The sequence below is a fragment of the Monodon monoceros genome, unplaced genomic scaffold (genome assembly GCF_005190385.1).
Source record: "Monodon monoceros isolate NGI ecotype Baffin Bay Population unplaced genomic scaffold, NGI_Narwhal_1 Super_Scaffold_18, whole genome shotgun sequence".
Taxonomy (NCBI): domain Eukaryota; kingdom Metazoa; phylum Chordata; class Mammalia; order Artiodactyla; family Monodontidae; genus Monodon; species Monodon monoceros.
The window spans coordinates 47070100-47092834 of NW_021703774.1; the positions used below are offsets into that span (position 1 = coordinate 47070100).

Genomic DNA, 22735 nt, shown 5'->3' on the forward strand with positions numbered 1-22735 from the left:
CACAGAAGCCCAGGGAGGCAATGCCCATCATCACCAGTCCCAAGGTCCATCGCATATGCTGCCAACAGCGCTGGATCAACCCCAGTGTAGGTATACTATATTCATTTACAAAAGAATGACTATCGAATATTTAAATAAATGTGCTGCCATCGTATATGCTGCTTATCATACAATGCAGTAGTACTATGTTAATTTCCAAAGGGATGTGTTGTCAGACATTTTCGTGTGATTCAGTTTTATACCTCCTCGTATAATAAATATGTATAAATCTGTAAATCATAAAGAATCCTGTTGTCAGGACACGAGTCTCAATTATCAGTTCAAAAAATATACTTCGAGTCTTTTCCAACCTCCAGAAGAAAACTGCACCTAATGGCATCTTCTGGCCCCTTTTGGGTGGGGGGTACCGCTTGCTGTAGTGAAAAGACTCACTTGGAAACGTCTCTGCACCCCTAGCCAAACACAGAATGGGAAACCAGAAGCAGCAGCGGCCAGACCTTGGGTCCATGGCCTCTGCTGAATGCCACGTGCGTCTCCAGAGTCCTCGCACCCCCCTGCAGGTGGCTCATCTATGGCTCAGCCCCGTGGGAATCTCACCCTTGAACTTCTTCCTCCACCGAATTCTGCCTTCCCACCCCCAGGTTCCTCGCACCAGCCGTTTCTTCACCCCACAGGCCCCTCCACACACAAAGACGAGACAGGAGGAGGACTCACCCACTGAGGACCACGATGAAGTCCATGACATTCCAGCCATTGCGGAGGTACGAGCCCTTATGGAAGATGAACCCCAGGGCAACGATTTTGATCCCAGCTTCAAAGCAAAAGATCCCGATGAAATACGGTTCTGTCTTCTCCTGTGGGATGAAGAACAGAGGTGCTGGTGAGAGGAGGACTGTGCTTCATGAGACACAGGCCAAGGCACCCCCTGGCTAGCTATCCTCTCTGCTCTGACACTTCCTCTCTCCTACAGGACACCTGGACGTCTGCACTGAGCCAGCCCCATGTACGGGTGAGGGTGCTGCGGGACTCACGGAGAGCACAAGAGCAAGGGAAGCCAGCTGCAGAAATGGATGGATGTGGGTCTCATGCCCAGGACCGGCCATCCTCCCACAACAATGACCAACGGTGCTGGCTTTGCCTTGAAGGGGTCAGCTTTCCCATTGCTGGCCTTCACTTATGTTGGAAGCTTAAGAGTTCTTTCTCATCCATGGATTATCAGGCTGGAGCCACTTACCCGTACATTTGGATTTTAGGCATTTTGTTTGCCCTCTTTAGAGGGAATACTTTAGACACATGGATGATTTCTTTATAGAGAATACGGACAAACGTTTAGGAAGTTCGGAACAGTGAATGCACATAGGCTTTGAGCATCCTTCATGCTCTCTCCTTTACTCTCCCTCTTCCTCTCACTCCCAAAGTCCCTCAGAAAGAGGAGAGAAGTGTGTGTGGACCCCGTGTCCTCCCTTTCTTCTTGCCTGGCTTCCATGCAGTGTATACACAAAACTTCCTGGGAGCAGGAATTTAAAAGGTCAGTCCTCTTGTCTTTATGTATCCCAATGGGACTTGTTACCAACTTGTCCCTCAGCAAAGAACAAACTCACAGAACTGTACAGAAGGGAAGGGAGCCAGGTGAAGAAGCAAAGGAGAAGGGACCCAGGCAAGAGGAAGAACGGGGGAAAGAAAGAACAGGGGGAAAGGAAGGAGGCACCTACCAGTCTGCGGGACATTGGGGTCTTGTCATCCTCAGGAAGATGCTGCTCCAGGGCCAAGACGATGCAGTTGGCAATGATGGTGGCCAAGATCATGTACTCAAACGGCGTGGGAAAGGAGGAGTTAAGAAACAGATTCACCGAAGAGAGAGGGACACAGCCTCCAAGATGGCTGTGTACATCAATACACAAACTTTATCAACCCACACTGTGCACAGTCTGCATGACTGATATGAGCAAACAGGCAGGTAGGACAGTGGATGGTCCTTAGCATGTGGAACTGTAACCATTTCTGATTAGGCTCTGAACACAAAGTATCTTCTCAAGAAAAGAAAGAGTGTAGCCAATAAATAATATATTAGACATATGGTAGACACTCCAGATACTTAGTGAATTCAGTGACATATCCAGGAATTAACCAGGACTAAAAAGGGAAGTGGGATGAAGGGAGGAAGAAGCACTGATGCTGTTGCAGGCTCCCCGTTCTTCTCAGTCTTCAAACCACTGGACTGTATAATGATGCTTCAGCAAGGATCCAGCTGTGGCTGTTCATTGTTGCCTCGGGGAATCACATCTGTAGTGCCCTCTTCTAGAACCTCTGCTCGAATGAACAGAAGAAGAGCCCTTGGAAAAGGAACAATTCTCTCCATGAGCTCCCTTTTATTTTAATACCCAATTCAGGAAAATCTATAATGGGGCCAGGAGAAACTGGCTTTGTCCCACCTTACTTTCTCCTAAGCGTCTACATCTATAGGAAACAGACAGACAAATCATTAGTCTGCATTCAGGGCAGCAAAGTCGGGGCCTCTAGGAATCAAACTACAAAAGAACGGATAATGAATTCAGGCTTCATTTTCTGTTGCATTTTTCTGAAGACAGGTGAGTGGGCTCCCTGCGATTTTTTGAAAAACAGGACTACGATTCTAGTGCCAGCATCCCTGACTCCCGCAGAAAGGTTGTGCCGTAAGCCCAGGGGAAGGCAGGAGAGGGGGACTTCTAGAAAAGAGAGAGGGAATCACCGGCTCCAGGATCACTCTGCACGTGGGATTTCATTCTATAACTATGGTTGTGACAGACAGAAGTGAGCGGTTGCCAGTGGTCTTGCTGAGCAACCTGGGATCTGGCAGCTTCTGGAATCCAGGCGGGAGAGATGAGTAGTAAGTCTGATAAAGCGGAGGGAAGGGAAGGGATCTTGTCTCCCCACACATTCAAGCTGGCTGTGTAGGATGTAGGGCCCGGAGCCCTCCCTAGGGAGTACAGAAGGAGGGCAAATCATAAACACACCCCCATGCCGCCCCACCCCCACCAGGACATGTGCGCCGGTGAACATCAGTGGCAAAGAAGCACTCGCGGCATCTCTGAGAGGGGTTAGGGCAGAGGTGGTACGTGCAAGATGTGAGCTGCCCCAGCGGCTGCTCTAGTCCTGGTGCTGGAATGGGAGGCTTCAGGGGGTGAGATGGCCGGCCGCATCCGAGCCTCCAGAACTATTCATTCTCATTTAGCAGCACCGCTCCCCACCCCCTGCCTCCATGCAGCCCTGAGTCACAGCCCATTCTCCAGGAGCTGGCCACTCTCCCTTCCCACACACCCCAACACTCACACGGGACTCATACCCTGGGGACAGCTCTGCTGGCCTCTAGGACCCAGCCACCGGATCTGAAAACTGGATGGATGGGGCTCAGAGGACCTTAGAGCCAGCCTCCTGCCCCCATACCCCACTGTGCTGGCTGAAACCCTCTCAGTCAGAGGGGAGCCTCACCACATGCAAAGTCCCCCAGCACACCTCGCCACTCTTCCTCCTTCCATCCTTCTGGGCACCGAGCATGGCCCCTGAGAGCTAAACGTGCCAGCAAATACACACCAGAGATGCCCACCGCACTTACAAGCCTACTTTCTTGTGACAAGTCCCCAGACACAGCTCACCCAGGGGTACCAGTGCCCACCAATCACAGGGGGAGTTCTCCTCCGTCCCATCATGGGCTCTAATCCAGCACTCTGAACAAGTGCAGGATGACCAGGACCACACTAGGATCTGGTGTCCCATAAGCCCTCTGAATAGGCTAGCCTGTCCTTGGCCTGGTTCAGACACCCAGAATTCCCCAGACCCGAATGGTAAAATGAAGATGGGAACATGGCAGAAGTGGAGGCCCAGGAATCCATGCCCTTTCCTGAGAACATCCCTAGGGAATCGGTACAGACAGGGAACCAAGAACACGACAACAAGCCAATGACAAATGGCAAAAGAAGTGAAGGGCACTTGGGACATGTTTCTAAGATGCAGGCCACAGGATACTAGTGCTACAAGAACTTGCAATCAAACGAATGAGGGAAAGCCTGGGTTCGGTCAAGGTGAGCAGGTTTCCTCCCAGCAGGGTGCTTGCAGCCTTTAATACTCTTGTACACAGCATGCACCCCTCCCCCAAAGGGGGCTGGGAACAGGACACAGCACTCCCAAACTTCTTCACCATATAACCCTTCTGTCAGAGCATCTCTCCTGGGGATTCTGTTCATAGGAACACATCTGGGGAGCCCTGATACAAAGGGCAGAGCTCACGGCCAGTCCCCAAGGGTCCGGGGGATGCGAGAATGGCGGCTCTGACAGGAGTGAAATTAATGCCTCTCCCACTTCACGCCCTGTCCTTGTCTCTAACAAAAATATTCACAAAGTGTCAGGCTTGGCCAGCCCTTTGCCATGGCTGGAAGGCCCCACACAAGTTCAGAAGGCTACTTGGCAGGTCCAAGGGGCCCAGCACATGACCCGGGAAGCAGGACTGGGGACACGCATGTTCACATTCAAGCTGCAGATGTCGCGCACTCTCATTGATCTACTGGGGGGACAGGCTTCTTCTCCTGAACACCTTTGAGGGACAAGCACAGACTCAAAAGTAAAGGAGCTCTTAGTTGCTGACCTTCAGGCAAGGCAGCTCCTGTTGGCTGTGCATCTCCAAGGCTTTCCACCCAGCAATGCCCACTTGGGCTGCCGCAGCCCCTCTGTCACCCCATTCCTCATGCCCACTTCCACACCTGCATCCTCCTGGCCAGACAGTCTAAGCATACAGCTCCCTGCTAGGACTGGTAAGCTCACCTAGCCCAGAATGTCCAGGTGCAGAGAGATGAGGCTTCTGGGGGACACAGGGCTAGCTCCTTGGCCGTTACCATGAAGGGCGCTCAGTGCAGGAGAAAGGCTGACGAGCCAGACTTCCTGTGACCAGACAGGTATCTGGATGGCCGAGAATTCATGAGGGCTCAACAAATGGCACCACCTACGGCCCAGGGGGCTAGAATCTAAAAGTGAGGGCTTGGTAATTCAGTTTCTGAGAAGACCCCGTTCCCACATCCTCCCGACTCAAATCCTCTGCCTGCAGTCTGATGGCTAAGGACCCATTCAGAGCAGTGATCCTTTGGCTTGAAATTCTGAAAACCTCAGGAGATTCCCTGGCGGTCCAGTGGTTAGGACTCTGCGCTTCCACCGCAGGGGGCACAGGTTCGGTCCCTGGTCAGGGAACTGAGATCCCACAAGCCGCGTGGCAAATTTTGAAAACTTCAAATGCACATATCCTGGAGAGGGATGTCCCTTTAGGCCTTATAGAGCATCTCGACCTCAGGATGAATTCACGTCTGGGGCAATTAAGGATCTGAGGCGAAATTTTGGTGTAGAAGTAAAGGTGAAACTATGGGAATTCTGTGTATCTGTGACTAGGTGAAAGGAAGAAGGGGGACAGGGAAATTTTAGGAGAGGAGAGCAGGAGAGAACACCCGGCTCAGCCCAGGCCCTAGCCACTCCCCCTCACAGCCCTTTCCTTCAACCTCTTGTCCACTTCCCTTTCTGAAGAAAGCACAAAGAATGGGCACTTACATCTTAGTGATTTTGCTTCCTCTTGCAATGGCCTTTCTCCTCCTTTCTGGTCATGTATCAAGATGGAGGTGAAATTCACCTTGTCTGTAAAGGCTTCTCCCTGTGCCCCACAGCTCTCTGCATGGTACAATTTTATCATCCTTCCTCATACTGATCTCCCCCAAGAAACTATACCTAGAAAGCAGGGACAGTGTTTTGTTCACCTCTCCACTGGTGGTTCTCAGCAGAGCTCCTGGCACACAGTAGGAGCTCACTCAGTGTTAAGTGCAAGGCATGAATGAAAGGGAGGCATCCCCGTCCGTGAGCAGCAGCTCCACTGAGGAGCTGTCACGAAGACCAGGCTGTAGTCACTCCCACTGGCTCGGGCCCCCAGCTTGGGATCTGACTCAGGGGCACCGCTCCCTGTCTTCCTGAAACAGAAGTTCAAGCCCCTTACCAAGGGCTCTGCTACATCTCCCAGAGGAAGAGCCTGGACTGCAAGTAACAGCCCACAGGGCACAAGGATGCACCTCACAGGCTAGGCAAAGATGTGCTTGGAAAGGTCAAAGGAAGCTCCGTGTTGCAAGGCCTCAAAGAACAACGCCCTTCATGAAACAGAATGGAAGTCTGTTCAGGACTCTGACGCCTCCTGCCCAGGAATTCAGAGACTCCCATTACATTCTGTGCCTGACACCAAATGCATTTTGGAGAACACTCTCTCTCCCTGGTGTCTGCACTGTTTGTGGCTTGAGATTTTGATCATATGGAGCTGATGGAACAATGAGGGAGCCTGAGGGCAGGGGCTTTGTTTGCCCAGGGACCTCTTGTACCCCAGTGTCCAGCACACAGCGGTCACCCCATGACTGGTTTTTAATTAATAAAGTAATCAACCAATTCATAAGCTAACAGCACAGGAAAACCAGAGCCGGAGCTATCCTTACAAAAGCTACCCATACTTTCTCTACACAGTACACCCATTTGAACTTTGTGTGCTATATGCCGTGTACACACATTAGCTCTTCAAAAAAAGAAACCAGCATGCATAAAAGACCCCTTTAATGTAAAAAAAAAATTTTTTTACGAGCAAAGGAAAAAAATCTGTCTTGCTAGAAGGATAATGAGTTTTCTTGGAGTAGTAGGATTTCTTCTTTACTCCTTTACTCATTGTGTTATAATGAGCATGTATTCATTTATAATTATAAAATCAATTAAAGCTATATCTATTCTGAAAAAACCAAACCAACACAAAAACCCATGCCAACCTGAGGGTCATGGAAATCAGCACAAGATTTCTGAGAGGATCAAATGCAGGAGAACAAAGGGACTGGACCGAATGAGGAAATGACCACGGAAATTCTTTGAAACCTGCAAAGATGCCTCTTCTCTGCATCAATCTCGCTGTCTGCTCGCTAGGGGCCTCATTTTATAAACTTCCTTGGCAATCTCCCCAAATACCCCTTCACTCCTTTCTCGCTCTAAGCCCATTAATGAGGACCCGTGTCACTCCAACACTCCCTTTCCCATCTCGCAGCTTCAAGACAATCATTAGGGAAATGATAAAAATAGGATCCCTTATTGATTTATCTCCTTTACCCAATGCTCCTTCCTTCAAATGGTTGACTTGTTTCCTTAGCAACACAGCTAATTTGAGCAGCACGACTTGGCCTGCACACCTGCTATTTGTTCATCTCCTTACTGAAGCCCAGAAAGCTGGGGCAGGGGAGAGAGAGGACTGCCCTCCCAGCTAGCTACTGGCTACCATGGAGGCACTGGCTCTGCTTGTCAACAGAGCCCTGGGGGCCTGGCCTGGGAGCTAAGCCCTCCCTTTGCTCACCCAGCAGAGCTTCCCCATCCACACCTCACAGGGACTGATGTGCAGGTACAGGACTGGGAAGGACTTAGGGCCCGAGCAGCAAATCTGGGGTGTCCCCAGGGAAACATGCACCTCTCTACCATCAGGAGGCTGATCTTAGACCCTTATACTCGCAGCTGCTTCCTCTCAGAGCTGTGACGCTAGAATACCAAGGAGGAGACTGAAAGAGCTCAGAGGGCTGAGGGCCCACCGGGGACAGGCAGTCAGATGGAACGCTGTGCCCTCTCTCCAACTCCTGGCCTAATGGAGATTGTGCTTTTGTGGGGGGCAGCCTGTGGCCACCTAGGCACTTCCTGTAAACTCCTGGGGAGTCTAGAACAGCACAGCCTGAGAGGCAGCAGGCCTCAGGACCCATCACCACCCCTCACCCCAGGCCGAGAGCACGCCCCCTATGGGCAGGTCTGTCTCCTTTCCTCCTGTCCATCCCTGCCTCTTGTTTGGGGATGTCTAATTCTAAGAGATGGAAGAGTCTCAGAAGACGGCCTGGGCAGCGTTGTGCACATCCTTCCACTCCTCCCTCACCTGCACAGAAATGTCATTCTAACCAGCGGAATGTTGACTCAAAAACAGTCACGGGGGGCTTTCCTGGTGGCGCAGTGGTTGGGAGTCCGCCTGCCGATGCAGGGGACACGGGTTCATGCCCCGGTCCGGGAAGATCCCACATGCCGCGGAGCGGCTGGGCCCGTGAGCCATGGCCGCTGAGCCTGCGCGTCCGGAGCCCGTGCTCCGCAACGGGAGAGGCCACAACAGTGAGAGGCCTGCGTACCACAAAAAAAAAAAAAAAAAAAAAACCAGTCACGGGGTGAGGAGTGCTGCCTAGTCTGTGATTCCCTCAAACACAACACCAAAGGGATATTTTAAATATGAACAATAGTGAAATCCAGCCATCCAAGACCTTCATGCTGCCTTTTTAATATGAGAAGAATTAGAATCTTCCTCGAGACGTGGAATGCAATGGAGAAAACGTACCTTGGCAATGGAAACCAGAGCCACGGCTCTCCATGCAAAAGTCACCCCGACACGATATTCGAGTCAGAGAAAACCACCGCCACCCGTTCCCCCAGAACCAGAGGAGGACAACAAAAGGATCAAAGTCTAAGATGATACATGAATATGTACACACTACTATATATAAAATAGATAATCAACAAGGACCTGCTGTATAGCACAGGAAACTCTACTCAATACTCTGTAATAACCTATAATGGCAAAGAATCTGAAAAAGAATAGATACATGTATATGTATAACCGAATTACTTTGCTGTGCACCTGAAACTAACACAATATTGTAAACAACTATACTCCAATATAAAATAAAAAAATTTTTAAAACCCTTTGAAAACTGTAAGGTGCTAAACAAATGCACAGTCGTTTTGATTCTCCTCCTAAATCAATCTTTAAGCACTGCTCTGGCTCTAAGCTTTGGGGGAAGCATCTGTTAGGGGTCACAGCCTCCGGAAGCAGGCTGGCTGTCTGCAGCCATGGGCTGACATTGAAGAGACCCACCGCAATAAAGGATTTAAAAGAAAATTATGGTAATGGGCCTCCGGGAAGAAAGCAAAGACATTTGGCCCAGAACCTCCTGGGAATATGGAAAGCACATCCAAACACCAGTCCCCAGAGGAGGATTTACGAAGCTGATGGCTCTGATGCAATCTCGCCCAGTGATTAGAAGGGACATTCATCACACCCAAGGCCAAGGCTAAGAACAGGAGGGGCTGAACCGCCACAGAGGTCAGGCTCTGGCTCCTACAGACCCTGATGGAAATGCAGTGAGATCATGCTGGTGAGATCATATCCCCCGGCCTGGGCTGCAGACAACAATACATCTGCCCTGGAGGGACCAGTAACAGTGAAGAGATGAGACTTAGGCCTAAAACCCAGACATGGCCAGAGCCACCGCCATCATTTCCACATGCAGTGTCTGCACCCCTCCCTAGAGGCTGACATTCTCACAGGAATAGCTGTCTCCTAGCCTTTCCACACACATCATATGTACAGTTCTTCAATGCCTCACAGACTGAAAAAAAAATTAAAACCATCCCTGTTAGGCCTGGGGCCAGCTCTCCTTCCTGGAAGGGTGTTTCACCTTTTCTCCAGATTGTGGAATGAAGTAGGAGGAAATATGAGATAAAAAGATTGAGCCAAGAGGGCTTTCTAACAGCTCTCAGCAAGCCTTCGCAGCCCTGCCCCACTGAGGCCAGGTTCAGAGGTTAGCCACGGTCCAAGGGACCTTCGGCCCAGTGGCTAATATGCTCCTGGATGGGCTCCTCCTGGACTTCTCTGAACTTGCTCCCGTGGCTGACCTAGGAGGACAGTGCGTCCAAAGAAGACTCATCCAGAAAAGGGAATAAATAGAGACACTGTATTCTGTGGGGTTCTGAGGGGCTACAGATAAATTTTTTTTCAATTTCCTGAAAAACAATGTTAAGCATCTGAACTTATCAATGTATGAACCACTCTCATCTCTGGGGCAAGTCACACCCTCAACTGCATTCCCATCTCTTTTCTCAGTCCTTATTTTTAGGTTTCCAGGCTCTGTCCCGGGCTCGTCAACAGAGGGTGGACCACACGCTGCCACCGAAGGGCAGGAGGGCTAAACCCCTGTGCTTCCTCATGTGACAGAAGAATGAGTACACAATTCTGGCTGCAAATCTGGAAATCCATCCTGGATCTCTCCTTCCTTTCCCACCCCCATGGCAGCAGAAACGCACTGTTAACAAGCAGAAAAATGGGGTGGAAGGCTCTGCGTACTTCGTATTGTCCCATTTCATTATCTCATTGCTTTCCTTACTAGAATTTTTCTCGTCTTAAAAAAAAAAAAAAACCCAACTCGTCTTAAAAAAAAAACAACAAAAAACAGACTGAAAAACCAAACCCCTTTTCTTTTTTTAAAACAAAACAAAACAAAAATGTATCATGTGACTTCCAGCCTTAACATTAGTTTTTTAACTTTGGTTTCCATGGTGGTGGGATGCAACCTGCCATCACCATGACAACAGCTGCCTCTGTTCAAATTCACCGTATGACAGGCAGTCCTGAACACACCTCTCTCCCTCTCTCTCTGTCAAGAAGATGGAAATGCCATTACACCTACTCCTAAAGACTTAAATCCTAATGAATGAAAAACAAAAGAAGCAATGTTGAGAATACAGCAAAGAGGCAGAGACCCCCCCCACCCCACCGAAAGAGGCTTTCTGTTTGCCGGTACAGTCCCACTGCTCACTTAGGGAGGTCAATGGACTCAGTTACCCAAAACAAAGATCCCTAGCATTACCCTTGCAATGCTGGCTGTGTAGCTGCATTGAACTTTTCATTGCTTTTAGACCAAAGAACTCCCGTCTGACTCCCATGTCCCTGCCCTCTATATAAGATGACTAAAAGGAAGTTCACATTATTGCCAATTTGGTTAACCCGTGCTGAGGTCAGCTCCAGACTCAGCCGAGCCCCAATTCCAAAAAGATGGGGAGTGGCGATTCTGCGGAACTCAGACAGCACCGGCTTCCTTCTCTCTTTTGTCTAACAGTCAGCTGGATAAGTCTTAACAAATTCCCTTTTTGTGTGTCTGACTGAATCCTGGACTCTAAACGCTGTCATTCGACACAGAGTTTTGGTGATCAGGAGACAAATGATTGAACGCTACAGAAAAGGGAAGAAAGAAAGGGGGAACATTAAAAGCCTCTGGAAGGAAAACAAAACAGTGGTGGGAAAATTACCTGTTTCAGAAACCAGAATCTGTGTTTTGATGACACTCTGATGAATTCAAGCCCATCAAGCATTCTGGCAGCAACGTGCATTTTAGGGAAAGAATGTGGGCTGCAGCCAGCAACCACACCCAAGACTGTAGCCTACCCCACATCCACACTCACTCCGTGTGGCTCAGCCGGTACTCTGAATGTAGAAAGAGAATGAAAAGCCTTTTGTGAAAAAGTCCACAGATCATCTCTGGGAGAAGTTTTCATTTTCCTCTAAAAACCCTGCAACTGCACCCCAATATTCAAAGACACCTACTGAGCCTCCAGACCACATGAGAAAACGTTGAACACACTGAGGGTACTCAGCTTGGAAAGGGAAGACTTGAGAGAGACATCACAGCTGTTTTCAAATATCTGAAGGGCTAGCTTGGCAGAGGGGGCTTTGATGTCGTCTAAGTTATTCCGAAGGGCAAGGCTGAGACCACTGGGTGGGGTGCCCACCCAAAGGCAGATCTGCGGCAATACAGAGAAGTTCCACTGTTCCACAAGCGAATGGACTATTTTGTTAAGTAGTAAACTAACTGTTGTACGAATAGATGTTTAACCACCAGCCTCTCTGAAGAGAGAAAAGCCCTGATGTGTAGCGTGTGTCAATTTCTGGAGTGTAAAGACTGCCTCCATGGTGACTGAGGCTACCAACTTGACACCAATGCACATGGAGTTGGGAAGAGATACACACAGTTGAAACCCACAAGCTGGGACTAGCCAGTTCCACACACCACTTACTGTAAGTTCCATGTCTCTGGGAGACCGTCAAGGATATTAAGGAAGAGATTCCTGTATTTGATAGCAGTTGAGCTGGATCAACCCTCCTATGCATAAGGAGTTAACAAATGGGAAGGAAGAAAGTCAATGATTCTTCGGTCTCTTGCTCAAGGGCCTCATGGGTCAGCATGACTCCCTCTGTCCCTTAGACTCAAGTTGCTCTCTTAGCTGGACCTGCCTTCATGAAGTCTGAAGCATCGCCCGTATCACAGAAGGCTGGTACCTGTGTGGCGGGATGTGTGCCAGAAGCAGCCACGGGTGAAGTTTGCCAGCACCATGAAACATAAGAATTAATCATCCCATTCTCTCAGGTTGAATTCCGGGAGACCCAGGGGGCTCCTGCTATATCACCGTAGCCTATAAGAGGAACCTACCAAGACACATGATTAAAAGCACAATCCAAGGAAACAAATCAGGTAAAGGCTCACCTCTTATTCTGGAAGATGAGCGGATCTCAGCCGTTGCTACACAGTAGAATCACCTGGCAAGCTTTGAAAAATTAAGGATACAGGTATTCCATCTGTAGAAATCCTGATTTAATTTGTCTCAGCTACCATCTGGGCATCAGCATTTCTAGAAGGACCTAGGCGGATTTCAATGTGCAGCCAGGGAGAAGAACATTGCCTTCAGTGCTGGAGGCCATGACAGCTAATGGTGTCCTCAACTCAGCTGAGATAACAAATGAGGAAACAATCCCAGAGGCACCTCGGTAAGAACTGAAAGGTGCCTTAGAGCTCTCTTAACTGATCCAGCACACTCATTTTATAGATGTAGATACTGAAACCAGAGCAGGAGTAAGACTTTTCCAGAGCCAGGACTAGAAATCTCTATGGATTCCTGAAAAGCTTAGGAGCCGATTACCAGAGCAATCAAATAAAACTCCCTAGCTTCTTGGCTTGAATTGACAGTTCTTAGAAAAAGATATCTTCTTACTGAGTTTACTGCCCCATCCCTACTCGACTGTTCTCAAGAGCGTATCTCTTAAGGTAGAGTGTGGATCGTTTACCTTTGTCAGGACCACTGCAGAGTCCAGAAAACATTCTGAGATGAGTGCTCACCTCGGCAGCCATTCTCCCATCTGCCGAGATGTGGTCTTGGTTTCACGCTGGGTAGAAGCCCATTGCCTGCTGAGTACTACCACTTCATAACATTCTCCAGCAAAATTTTTGGGAAAGGAAAACATCGACCATTGTTCTGAATCACTGCTTCCCATTCTCATTGGATCTGTGCTGGTTGGCGTCGCTTAAATTTTCCTTCTCTTGTCTACTTTTTCTTAATTAAATCCTTTCTTATTAATCATGATCCAGCCTCCTATGCCCCAACCCAGAGAAACACTGAAAACATATACCTGCTAACAAAAAAAAGGAGGAAAACATCCCACAAAGAGGATGAGGGGATAGAAGGATGATGACCGAGTGGAGAAAGAGTCCTGAAGAAAGCACAGAGGAAATGTGATAAAAAGGAGCCCTGGACTGAGCGTCAGGAGCCCTGGGTTCCAGCCCTGGCTCTGTCACTTACTGAGAGATCAGTGACAAGTCATTTAACCTCTCTGACTCTCAGCTTTCTTACAGATAAAGGAAGGTTTGATTAGAGTTTCTCTTAGGTCCCCGTAACTCTAACATTCTCTTAGTCTGTGGTGCTAATAATAAGTAACATGATGGGAAGGGAAGTGAGACAGAAAGGGGGAGCGCCCATTATTACAACTGAGAGAAGCCACTTTGGGCGAAGCTACTAATGAGCACATCCAACAATAACACCCAAAGCAGAAGTCCTGGCACACCTAGGAATACCTTTCAAGTGTCTAAAGTCAATGGAAACACTTCTAAATTTTCAATAGCAGGAGCTCCATGACAAGCTGGACTGGCTAGAAACACCTCTAAGAGATAGTTAATAAAAAGTCAGAATCCTCCAAATGGTGACCTGAAGGTGAACCTGAGGCTGCTTTTCCATAAACCTACTGTAAGCCTTTTCTACACTCTCTGTCGGGATAGTAAAGTCTTTTCTGCAGCCTCTCTGTCCCCACCGCCCCCATGTCCTTAACAAGCCGCAAAGGTAGAAGCATTCAGTAAAAGGTGAAAGTTCAAAAAAAGTCATAAATGTTGTCTCCTCCACACTACCACTCACACTATGGGTGCCCCGGAAAAGGGAGGGCTGAGAACAGACCTTTTGAGGGCTGGAAAAAAGAAAATGGACTTGATATGCTAATATTAAAAAGAAAAGGAGAATTGGCTTCCAAATCAAAAGTCCTTTGCAGAGTGATGACGTCTGACTGGAGCTTCTGGTGAAGACAGAAGACAAAATAGCAAAGGGCCCCAGTTCCAAATGAAGCTTGCATTCCAATGACACAGGGCAAGCTGCCTCAGACCCATTTCATGATGATGGGTAAGAGATCTTTGTGCTTTTCCCATCTATCGCTCCTTTACTCCCCCATGGGTTTAGCCTCATACCCAACGGGTGCTACTGATACAGGCAAGCAGTTCACAGTGTCATCCCAAAAGATGCTCTGTTAGGGAAGAGTACTTGCTACTCTTCTGGTCTGACCTGAGGCGGTGTGGTACAGTGGAAAGAGAGGAGCCAGTGGAGTCATTCAGACCACATCTACCTGTGACCCCGGGCAAATCATCTGTAAGATGAGAACAATAATATCCACTTCACACAGCTTTGGGTAAAGTGATAATATGGCTCTAAAGCACACTGCAGAGTGTCCGCCACACAACAGGCATTTATTAAAGGTTACGTTCCTCTGAACACTCCCAGGGATGTGTACTGAAGGACGGATGACTCTCCAGGTCTGGATCGTGGTCTCTACAGCATGTTGGTAGAATGTTATGAAAAGAACTACATGAAAATAAAAATAAATGAAGGGAAGAGAAGAGAAAGGAATGATAAACCTTATCATTGTGCAGGGTTGTTCTGAACCCAGCCTCTTCCACGGTGGAAGTGTGGAAAGCTGTCAGACAGTTCTCATTTCCCAGAATCTATTCCCTTGCTTTGCTCCTTTGAGCCTGTCTACTGAGGTTTGTGACAGAAGTGAGCTCAGTCTTTCTGAGCCTGCACATTCAGGGGCGGGCATTTGTTTGTTACTCTCTAATCATCACCAAGAAAAGAGGTTACCCAGAGAAGGTGTACCGCCCCTTATCCATAGAACTTTGGGGGAGGAGGGGCAGATGGTGATCTCAAAAATAAATACATACATTAACTATGGATGAGAAGGGATTATCATGACCCTCTGAATCTACATGGGCCCATATCCCCCAGAACTGCCTCTCCTCATGTTACCACATCCACCTACCCACCCCACCTCCAGAAAAGCCCACACCCTTCAACTGCTCCTCATATCAGCAGACCAGGAGAACACATGTATCCTTGTACATCCATCTGGCTCAGTTATCTCATAAATACAAACTCCCTTGCAAATACAATCCAAAGTTAGCAGAAAGAAGAGGCAGTTCCTTTCATTTTTCTTTAGGCCCACACCCTAATTTCCTTTGGGTCCTCCACCTGGTTTCCAGAAGCCAAGTGGTATATCCTGGTTCTCCATTCACATCCACATCAGTGCCCAGTTCCCTCAAGTAAAATGCCCTCCAGTATCCTGGTCAGATGACCTTCCCTAAGCGCATTATGCAAATGTCCAAGGGCTCCAAGGCATGGAGGCTCCCCCTCTCTGCCACATGCCTCTAACCCTTTCAGAAGTTTCATCCACAGTTCATGGAATCCCACTGTGACTCCCTTCTCTGACAGAACAAAGATGGAGACTTTAAATACCCAGAAACCCAAACAGACAAGGAGGAGTTGGCTAGAAGGCTGACAACCTCTGAGAAGAAAACCTGCCCAGAGGCCAAGCTGGGGTTCTAGGAGAGACACTTCCACACACCATCAAACAAACAAAATCGAGTGACTTTGTCTAAGGTTGATAGTTTTGAATATCTCATCTGCCTTTATCAAAAGTTTGCTGGAAAACTTCTGCATCATTATTGCTCCTACAGATATTTTTTTTTCTGGATTGTAAATCCAAGTGTGTCCTCAGGGACAAGGTTGCTGTAAAACTGGCATCAGAGGCCCATGAAGAAAGACAGGTTTGGATGTAGATATTTTTAATGTGTCTTTAAAAATTTAAACCCAATAACTTTGAGAAGAAAAACAAAAAGGGCTGGTGGGCAAACCACCTAGTTGCAGTGGTTGAGAGCACGGGCTCTGATCCAGGCCTCCAGGCCTCACTTGCTGTGTAATCTTGGGCAAATGAGTTAACCTCTCCACACTGTAATCTTCCCAGCTGTGAAATGTAGAAAACAAGCATGCATATCTCTGTAGAACTGTCATGGGGAATAAATGCCAATAATCCATGGGACGCACTTAGCACAGGAATCTGGCACATAGTAAATACTCAATAAAATGTTGGGTATTTATTAACCCTACTGACATTAACACTAGTGCTAATATCTAACATGTTTACAAAGGGTTTTCATACATATTAGATGATGCTAGCCTCACAACAGTCTTGCAAGGGAGGCAAAGCAGGGTAGGTGACCTCTACCTCACACCTGAAGAGGCTGAGGCTCAGAGAGGTTACAAAACCAATGCAAGGTCACATAAACATCTGGCAGTGCTCAGGTTAGACAACCGACAAGAGTCGGGAGAAAGTAAATGGTATTGTTAGAAGGAGAAAACTTAGCTGCAGAAATTCAATGTTGAGTCAACTGAAATTAACCAGATACTAACAACTAAGATGTATTCATGGCTTACTATGTGCCAGACATCGTTCTCACATTTTCCATGTGTCATCTCATCTGATCATCACAAAAATCCTGTAAGATACACCTTATAGGTAAAATTCCTATTTCCATTTTATGTTTGAGGATTCTAAGGCACAGCAAGGTCAAGTAACTCCCAGAGGCACGAGCAAGGAAGTGGTGGAGATGGTACCAAGATTTGAATCTAAAGGCCACATTTTTAACTATGACACTCTAATGCTTCCAAGCAGGGACTGGTAAATCCTAAACCCTAAGGTGAAGCTTTCATCAGCTGGGCACTGGACTACCTGACGTCTGATATCACTTCAACTCCTACGATCACTTCAACTGTCCACAGTAAAGAAATAAAATATTGTCTAAGTGAGTCTCTGAAAATGACACACAGTGTGGACTTTGCAGAAAGCAAGATGCTATATATCCCAGCCTAACAAAGCATGAAATAGGCATAAAAGTGTGTACAGATTTCAGCAAAGCATGTGACAAGGATATCTCGCACAATATCCTTACAGGCAAAATAGAGAGCTAACACCTGGCTAAAGGACCGTTCAGGAAATGTGAGAAAAGCTGAACAGTCGATGAGCACTTACCAATGCACTAGTAGTAAGCAGAAGGGAGGTCCCCAGTTCTAACCATATTTCTATCAGTTACTTGAATGAAAGCATAAAGCACATGTCTATCCAGTCTGCAGTTGATGTAGCCCTCAGGGTAAAGAGCATGCCCACTAAACAGCAGGGTCTAGAGGCAATGTGCAATGGAAACCACCTAAGCTTTGGAGTCAGACCACCAGGGTTCAAGTTCACTGGTGATGACCTTGGGCAACCGAATGAATCTTCTTTAGCCTCAGTTTCCCCATATATAAAATGTGGATAAAAATATGTACGGAGTCTGAAGTTTATAGATGCTCAGTGAATGTTAGTTCCCTGTTCCCACTTGAAAAGAATGTCTACAGGATGGACTGCTGGACCAAAAACAAGGAGATAAAACGTATTTGAAATAAACACGGAGTCCTGAATTCACATTCAAAAATTAAATTGAATGAGAACAGTTCGAGGGAAAATTAACTCTGTCATCAATTCATAGTAAAAGATCCAAGGCTTTAAGCTGACTACAATCTCAAGTCAAGTCAGAATGCCATTTTTTCACAGAAAAAAAAACTTTAAAAAATTATTTTAGTTTAAATAAATGGGGACTTCCCTGGTGGCACAGTGGATAAGAGTCGGCCTGCCAATGCAGGGGACACGGGTTCAAGCCCTGGTCCGGGAAGATCCCACATGCTGCGAAGTGACTAAGCCCGTGCACCACAACTACCGAGCCTGCACCCTAGAGCCCACGAGCCACGACTACTGAGCCCATGTGCCACAACTACTGAAGCCCACACGCCTAGAGCCCACACACCACAACGAAGAGTAGCCCCTGCTCACCGCAACTAGAGAAAGCCCAAGTGCAGCAACAAAGACCCAACACAGTCAAAACTATAGTATAAATAAATAGATAGATAGATAGGTACGTGTGTTAAATGCCAATGTTAGTAAGCACTGTTCTAAGTTCCAGAACTTACAGATAATGGCCCTTCGCTTATAGGGATTTTCAACCAATACTAAAGCTATGTGGTAAGTGAGTGTTATAAGAAAGTAATAAACTAGGTGGCATATGGGAGCCAGAAGGAGGGAGTTGGCCTTACTCCGCTGAGAGATATCAAGGAAGGCTTCATGGAGGAAATGACCTCTGAGTACAGTCTTAAAGCCAGGAAGTCGGGGGGAGAGAGAAAACATTCCAGGCAGAGGGAGCAGCAAGTACGCAGGGATGGAGGCCTGGGAGAGGATGGTCCCTTCAAGCGGCCCATTGGAACAGCTGGAAAGAAGGGCATCATGGCGGTTGAGACAGGTTGGTGCCATGTGCGAGGGGATCACAAGAAGTCCTGTGCAACAAGCTAGGGAGACGCTGTCCAGTTACAAAGCAAACAAAGAACAGAACCCAGACAGGAGCTCAGACTTTCTGACTCTATCTAGCCTCTCTACTTCTGCTTCCCTGTACTGTAGCTACTAGCCATATGGCTATTTAAACTTGAATTAATTAAAATGAAATAAAATTTAAAACTGAACACTCGGTCACGATAGCCACATATCAAGCACTCAAGAGCCACATGTGGCTGGCAGCTACAGCACTGGACAGCACAGATAAAAACATATCCATCATCACAGAAAGTTCTAGCCAAGGGCACTGCTCAGTACCATAGTACCATTAAGTGAACAAGAAGTAGATTCGGTCTGTGTTGCTTTACAGAACAAAAACAGGAAAACAAACAAACAAACGGGTGGAAACTATAAGGAGGAATATTTCAGCTTCCTACACTTTAAGTTTTCTAATAATGGAAGAGCACCCTGACACTAGAAGCCTGATGGCCATCTATCAGGGTGATGGAGAAAGAGTTCCAGTATGGACTTAATGCTCTTTGGTTAGAATGTTTATGTTTCATCATGGTAGCATGGCTGATGCACTCACACAAACAAATATCTGTAGCTCTTCCACGTGAAGTCCTGTCATACTTGTACCTAAAGGATACATTGTCCTGATGGCCCAGCATCCCAACATCCCAGAATGTGGGAATTTTCTAACATAGTTAGCATTTTTAAATTGTGATCCATGGACCGCCCCTCCATGAAATTTAATGCAAAATTGTATGTGTATTTTTCAGGAAAGAGGCATCCACAGCATCACTTGGATTGCAACAGGATTTGTGATCCCGATACAGAAAGCAAGAAAACACTGTACCAGGAGGACGTTAACTGTCCCCATACTCCAAGAACAGTCACCTAGATGTCGTCTACACAGTCGTTCGGGTCAGTCCCAACTCTAAAGTTCCATAGCCTTAAGCATCTAAAGACCATCACCCTGAAATGAACAGTTTCAAACCAAACATCCTCTGATCTTGATCAAGGAGAAATGAGATGGGCGTATAAAAGAGCATGGAACAGTCCAAAGCACAAAAGTTGGGTAATTCAATCAAGTTGGGGAAGGTGACACCTGTCAACCTCTTGCTGAGATGCCTATTGGAGACCCTCTTGGAAATCTTGGTGGTTCATTTTCAATGTGAGCCCACAGAACCAAGCACACCCAGTTAGATGCAATGCCAGCTTGTCAGCTGGAGAACTTGCCCACTAAATCTAAAGCTTGCTAATAAGCTATTTAAAAAATAATGACTTTGTTCTAACCACCACCTGACATTATGACAACTGTATCAGGATCCATCTCCAGGTCCTACAGTATTACTAGAGTTGAAAGGACTCATTTCTAGAACAATGCAGAAATTCCTCTATTATCTGGTATAGCTGGAGAAGAAGATTTTGGTTAATTTAGCAAAAAAGTGATAAAGAGCTACTTTTATAATTATAATTTGCAGCAGCTCTGAATACAACAAAGTACACACACCATTCAAACCATGTTGACGTAATGTAACGAATGCTTCATTGGCCGTCATATTCAGAAGGCACTACAGCATTCTGTGGTACCTAGGGGCCATCAGTATAAACGTCAATTGTCATTAAACCATAGATCTCTGGGTGCCAATTAATAAAGAGTTTTGTACAACCAAATGCCCGATAACAACAGACACCATGTACTTTCTGCACAGCCTGTGTTGGATATTATAGAGACTAGAGCGACCCTTAGCAAGGTTCAAAAGTAGGTGAAGCTACTTTTCCAACCTCCAAATTCCCATGTAATGACCTTACAATCCCCTGCCAGCCATCCAGTGCCCTCACCACCTCCCAGCATTCTCCTCTTCCCCTACTAAGGCTATGCCTGGTCCTACAGGTCCCAGTCAGTGCAACACTAGACACATAACAGGCACTTCACCGATGCTTGTGGTTTTAATCAATCTCAGCTGATTAATTCGATCATTCAACAACAGTTTACCGAATACTCACCAAGTGCCAGCATTGTGCTAGGTGCTGGAATTAAATGCGCGTGTCCTTTGCCTATTCTCAGAACAGGCTGCTCTCAATTATAAGCCCAGAAAGAATAAGAACTAACTCTAAGTTGATAATGTCATACACTAGCTTACTATGTCCCTGCTCCCAAGATCATCTATATTTTGGTAAAGAAAGTCTCAAAGACTCACTACCTGAACCCAAAGAACCCCTGTTAACAGCAAGGCTCCAGGCTGTTATGTGAGAGAGAGGGAGATTTAGGATGGGCGCTTTGTAAGGCTGGTCTTCTCTAAAGGCACTGCCAGGCATAGCAGTGGTTCTCAAAGTACAGTTCCAGGGCCAGCAGCATCAGTGTCCCCTGAGAACTTGTGACAAATGCAAATTCTCAGTCTCTACTTCAGACCAATGAAGTCAGAAACTCCGGGACTGAGGTCCGGTAATCTGTATTTTAACAAGCCCTTCAGGAGATTCTGAGACACAATGAAGTTTGAAGACTAACGGTAGAGATGAAACAGACAGAGTCCATATGTATGACTTCAACACAAAGAAGCTAAATGAGGAATTAGCCTTGATGCTGACAGAAACCACCTGCTGGCAAGGAACATCCCTGACAGAGCGGAAGCAAAACAGTTCCCAACAGGACACAGCTGGAATTGCCAGGACGTCAGTGAGTGACTGCTGAAAATCCATTTCATGCTTTTTGACTCCGACCAGCCCCATGACCATGAGGTGTGGAAACTGAGAAAGGTACAGAAAGTTTGCAACACTTCAAACCTCCAACTGAGCTGAAGGCTGGGAAAGACTCAAGAGCACGAACTTCCTCCTCACGCTGGTGTGCAGAGGCTCTCCTCTGGGTCCCTGAGGCCACTCCCAGCTCCCTGTATCTCGGCTACGGAAATGATACGAGACTCTGATTACTGGCAAACCTCAGTTCCTGACACTGACCAGAGCACTTCTCCCCTCTAACCTGTTACCCACTGTGTGGCCACATCCTTTTCATCTCCCCTAAAGGGGAAGAGGAAAAAAAAAAAGACACCCCACTCCACCGCCACCTTCTGGCTTTAATGACACAAGCCTTTAGAAAGCCAGTGCGTACATCTGAAACAGGCTTTCCAAATTCTCCAGAGATGAGGCAAAACAGATGCAGCAAAAATGCAGCAGGACCAAGTGCAGCCCACCCCCCTACCAAAAAGAAGCCTCATAATTATGCAGAATTGCAACAGAGATTCAAATCAGCCACCTACAGGCACAAAGGCCACACTCGGCACAGGATGGTCCCTCCCTGAAGCCGCTCACTTAGCTGGACCACAGGAGCCTAGAGCTGGAGCCTAGCCTGGAGTTACATCCCCAAGCCCCGCCCACCTGCCTCTGGGATGAACTACTTTACAAAAATGGATTCATTGCAGGCCTTAAAACAAAACAAAAAAAAATTCAAAAAGGCTGAGAGTGGAACTGTTCAGTCCTACAAACTTGGAACTCAAAATACAATAAGAAAAGAAACCCCTAAGGGATAACCCACTGCATTGTCAGGGACAGGGCGGGGTATGGATGGGATAACAGACACTTTTTAAAGTCATTCAGTGCTGTTCTCCTTAATCTGGCCCATTTCTGCCTCTTAAGGATATACCTTCCAGCTGCTCCTTGCTTTCCAGAGAAGGGGACATAGGGGCTCATAAATAGGGTTAAGAGTTTATAGCCAAAGACTGGCCAAAGATGTGGGGAATGAAAAACTCAGTAAACATTCTTGGGGTGCTCAGTGACCAAAAATACACCATAGACAGTGCACTGAAGTAGGCTTAACGCATAAGAGGCTGCTCGGTCGGAGGAACCTAAAAACTCTGTGCTGTACTTTCCGTCCTTAATTAAGGGCAATGCTGGCAACAGGGCTGGTGAACCTCCACCGGCCCTCTCTGCGTAGGTTTAGAATGTTTGGGAAGAGAAGCGTTGATAGAGGTCCCTGGCATTTTTATCCCTCTTTGAAAGGACTGCTTTAGAAGTCACATGGTGATGGGGGGCGTGATACACTAATTTAAGTGTCTGCTCCCCACTCCAATCCTATGTGAATTCACACTGGAATTTGAAATGAAGCAGTTACAGAAGCCTGCTTCTTAGCTCAGA

General features: G+C 47.2%; 1 protein-coding gene across 1 annotated transcript in view; it reads right to left on the reverse strand.

Annotated features, from left to right (window-relative positions):
- CACNA1E (calcium voltage-gated channel subunit alpha1 E) overlaps nucleotides 1-22735 on the reverse strand; it is a 367243-nt gene that overhangs the window by 269950 nt on the left and 74558 nt on the right. The window contains exons 3-4 of the mRNA XM_029227981.1: nucleotides 1713-1818; nucleotides 715-854 (exon numbers count right to left, since the gene is read on the reverse strand). Of these exons, the coding sequence (XP_029083814.1) occupies nucleotides 715-854; nucleotides 1713-1818 (246 nt within the window). The remainder of the gene's footprint in view (nucleotides 1-714; nucleotides 855-1712; nucleotides 1819-22735) is intronic.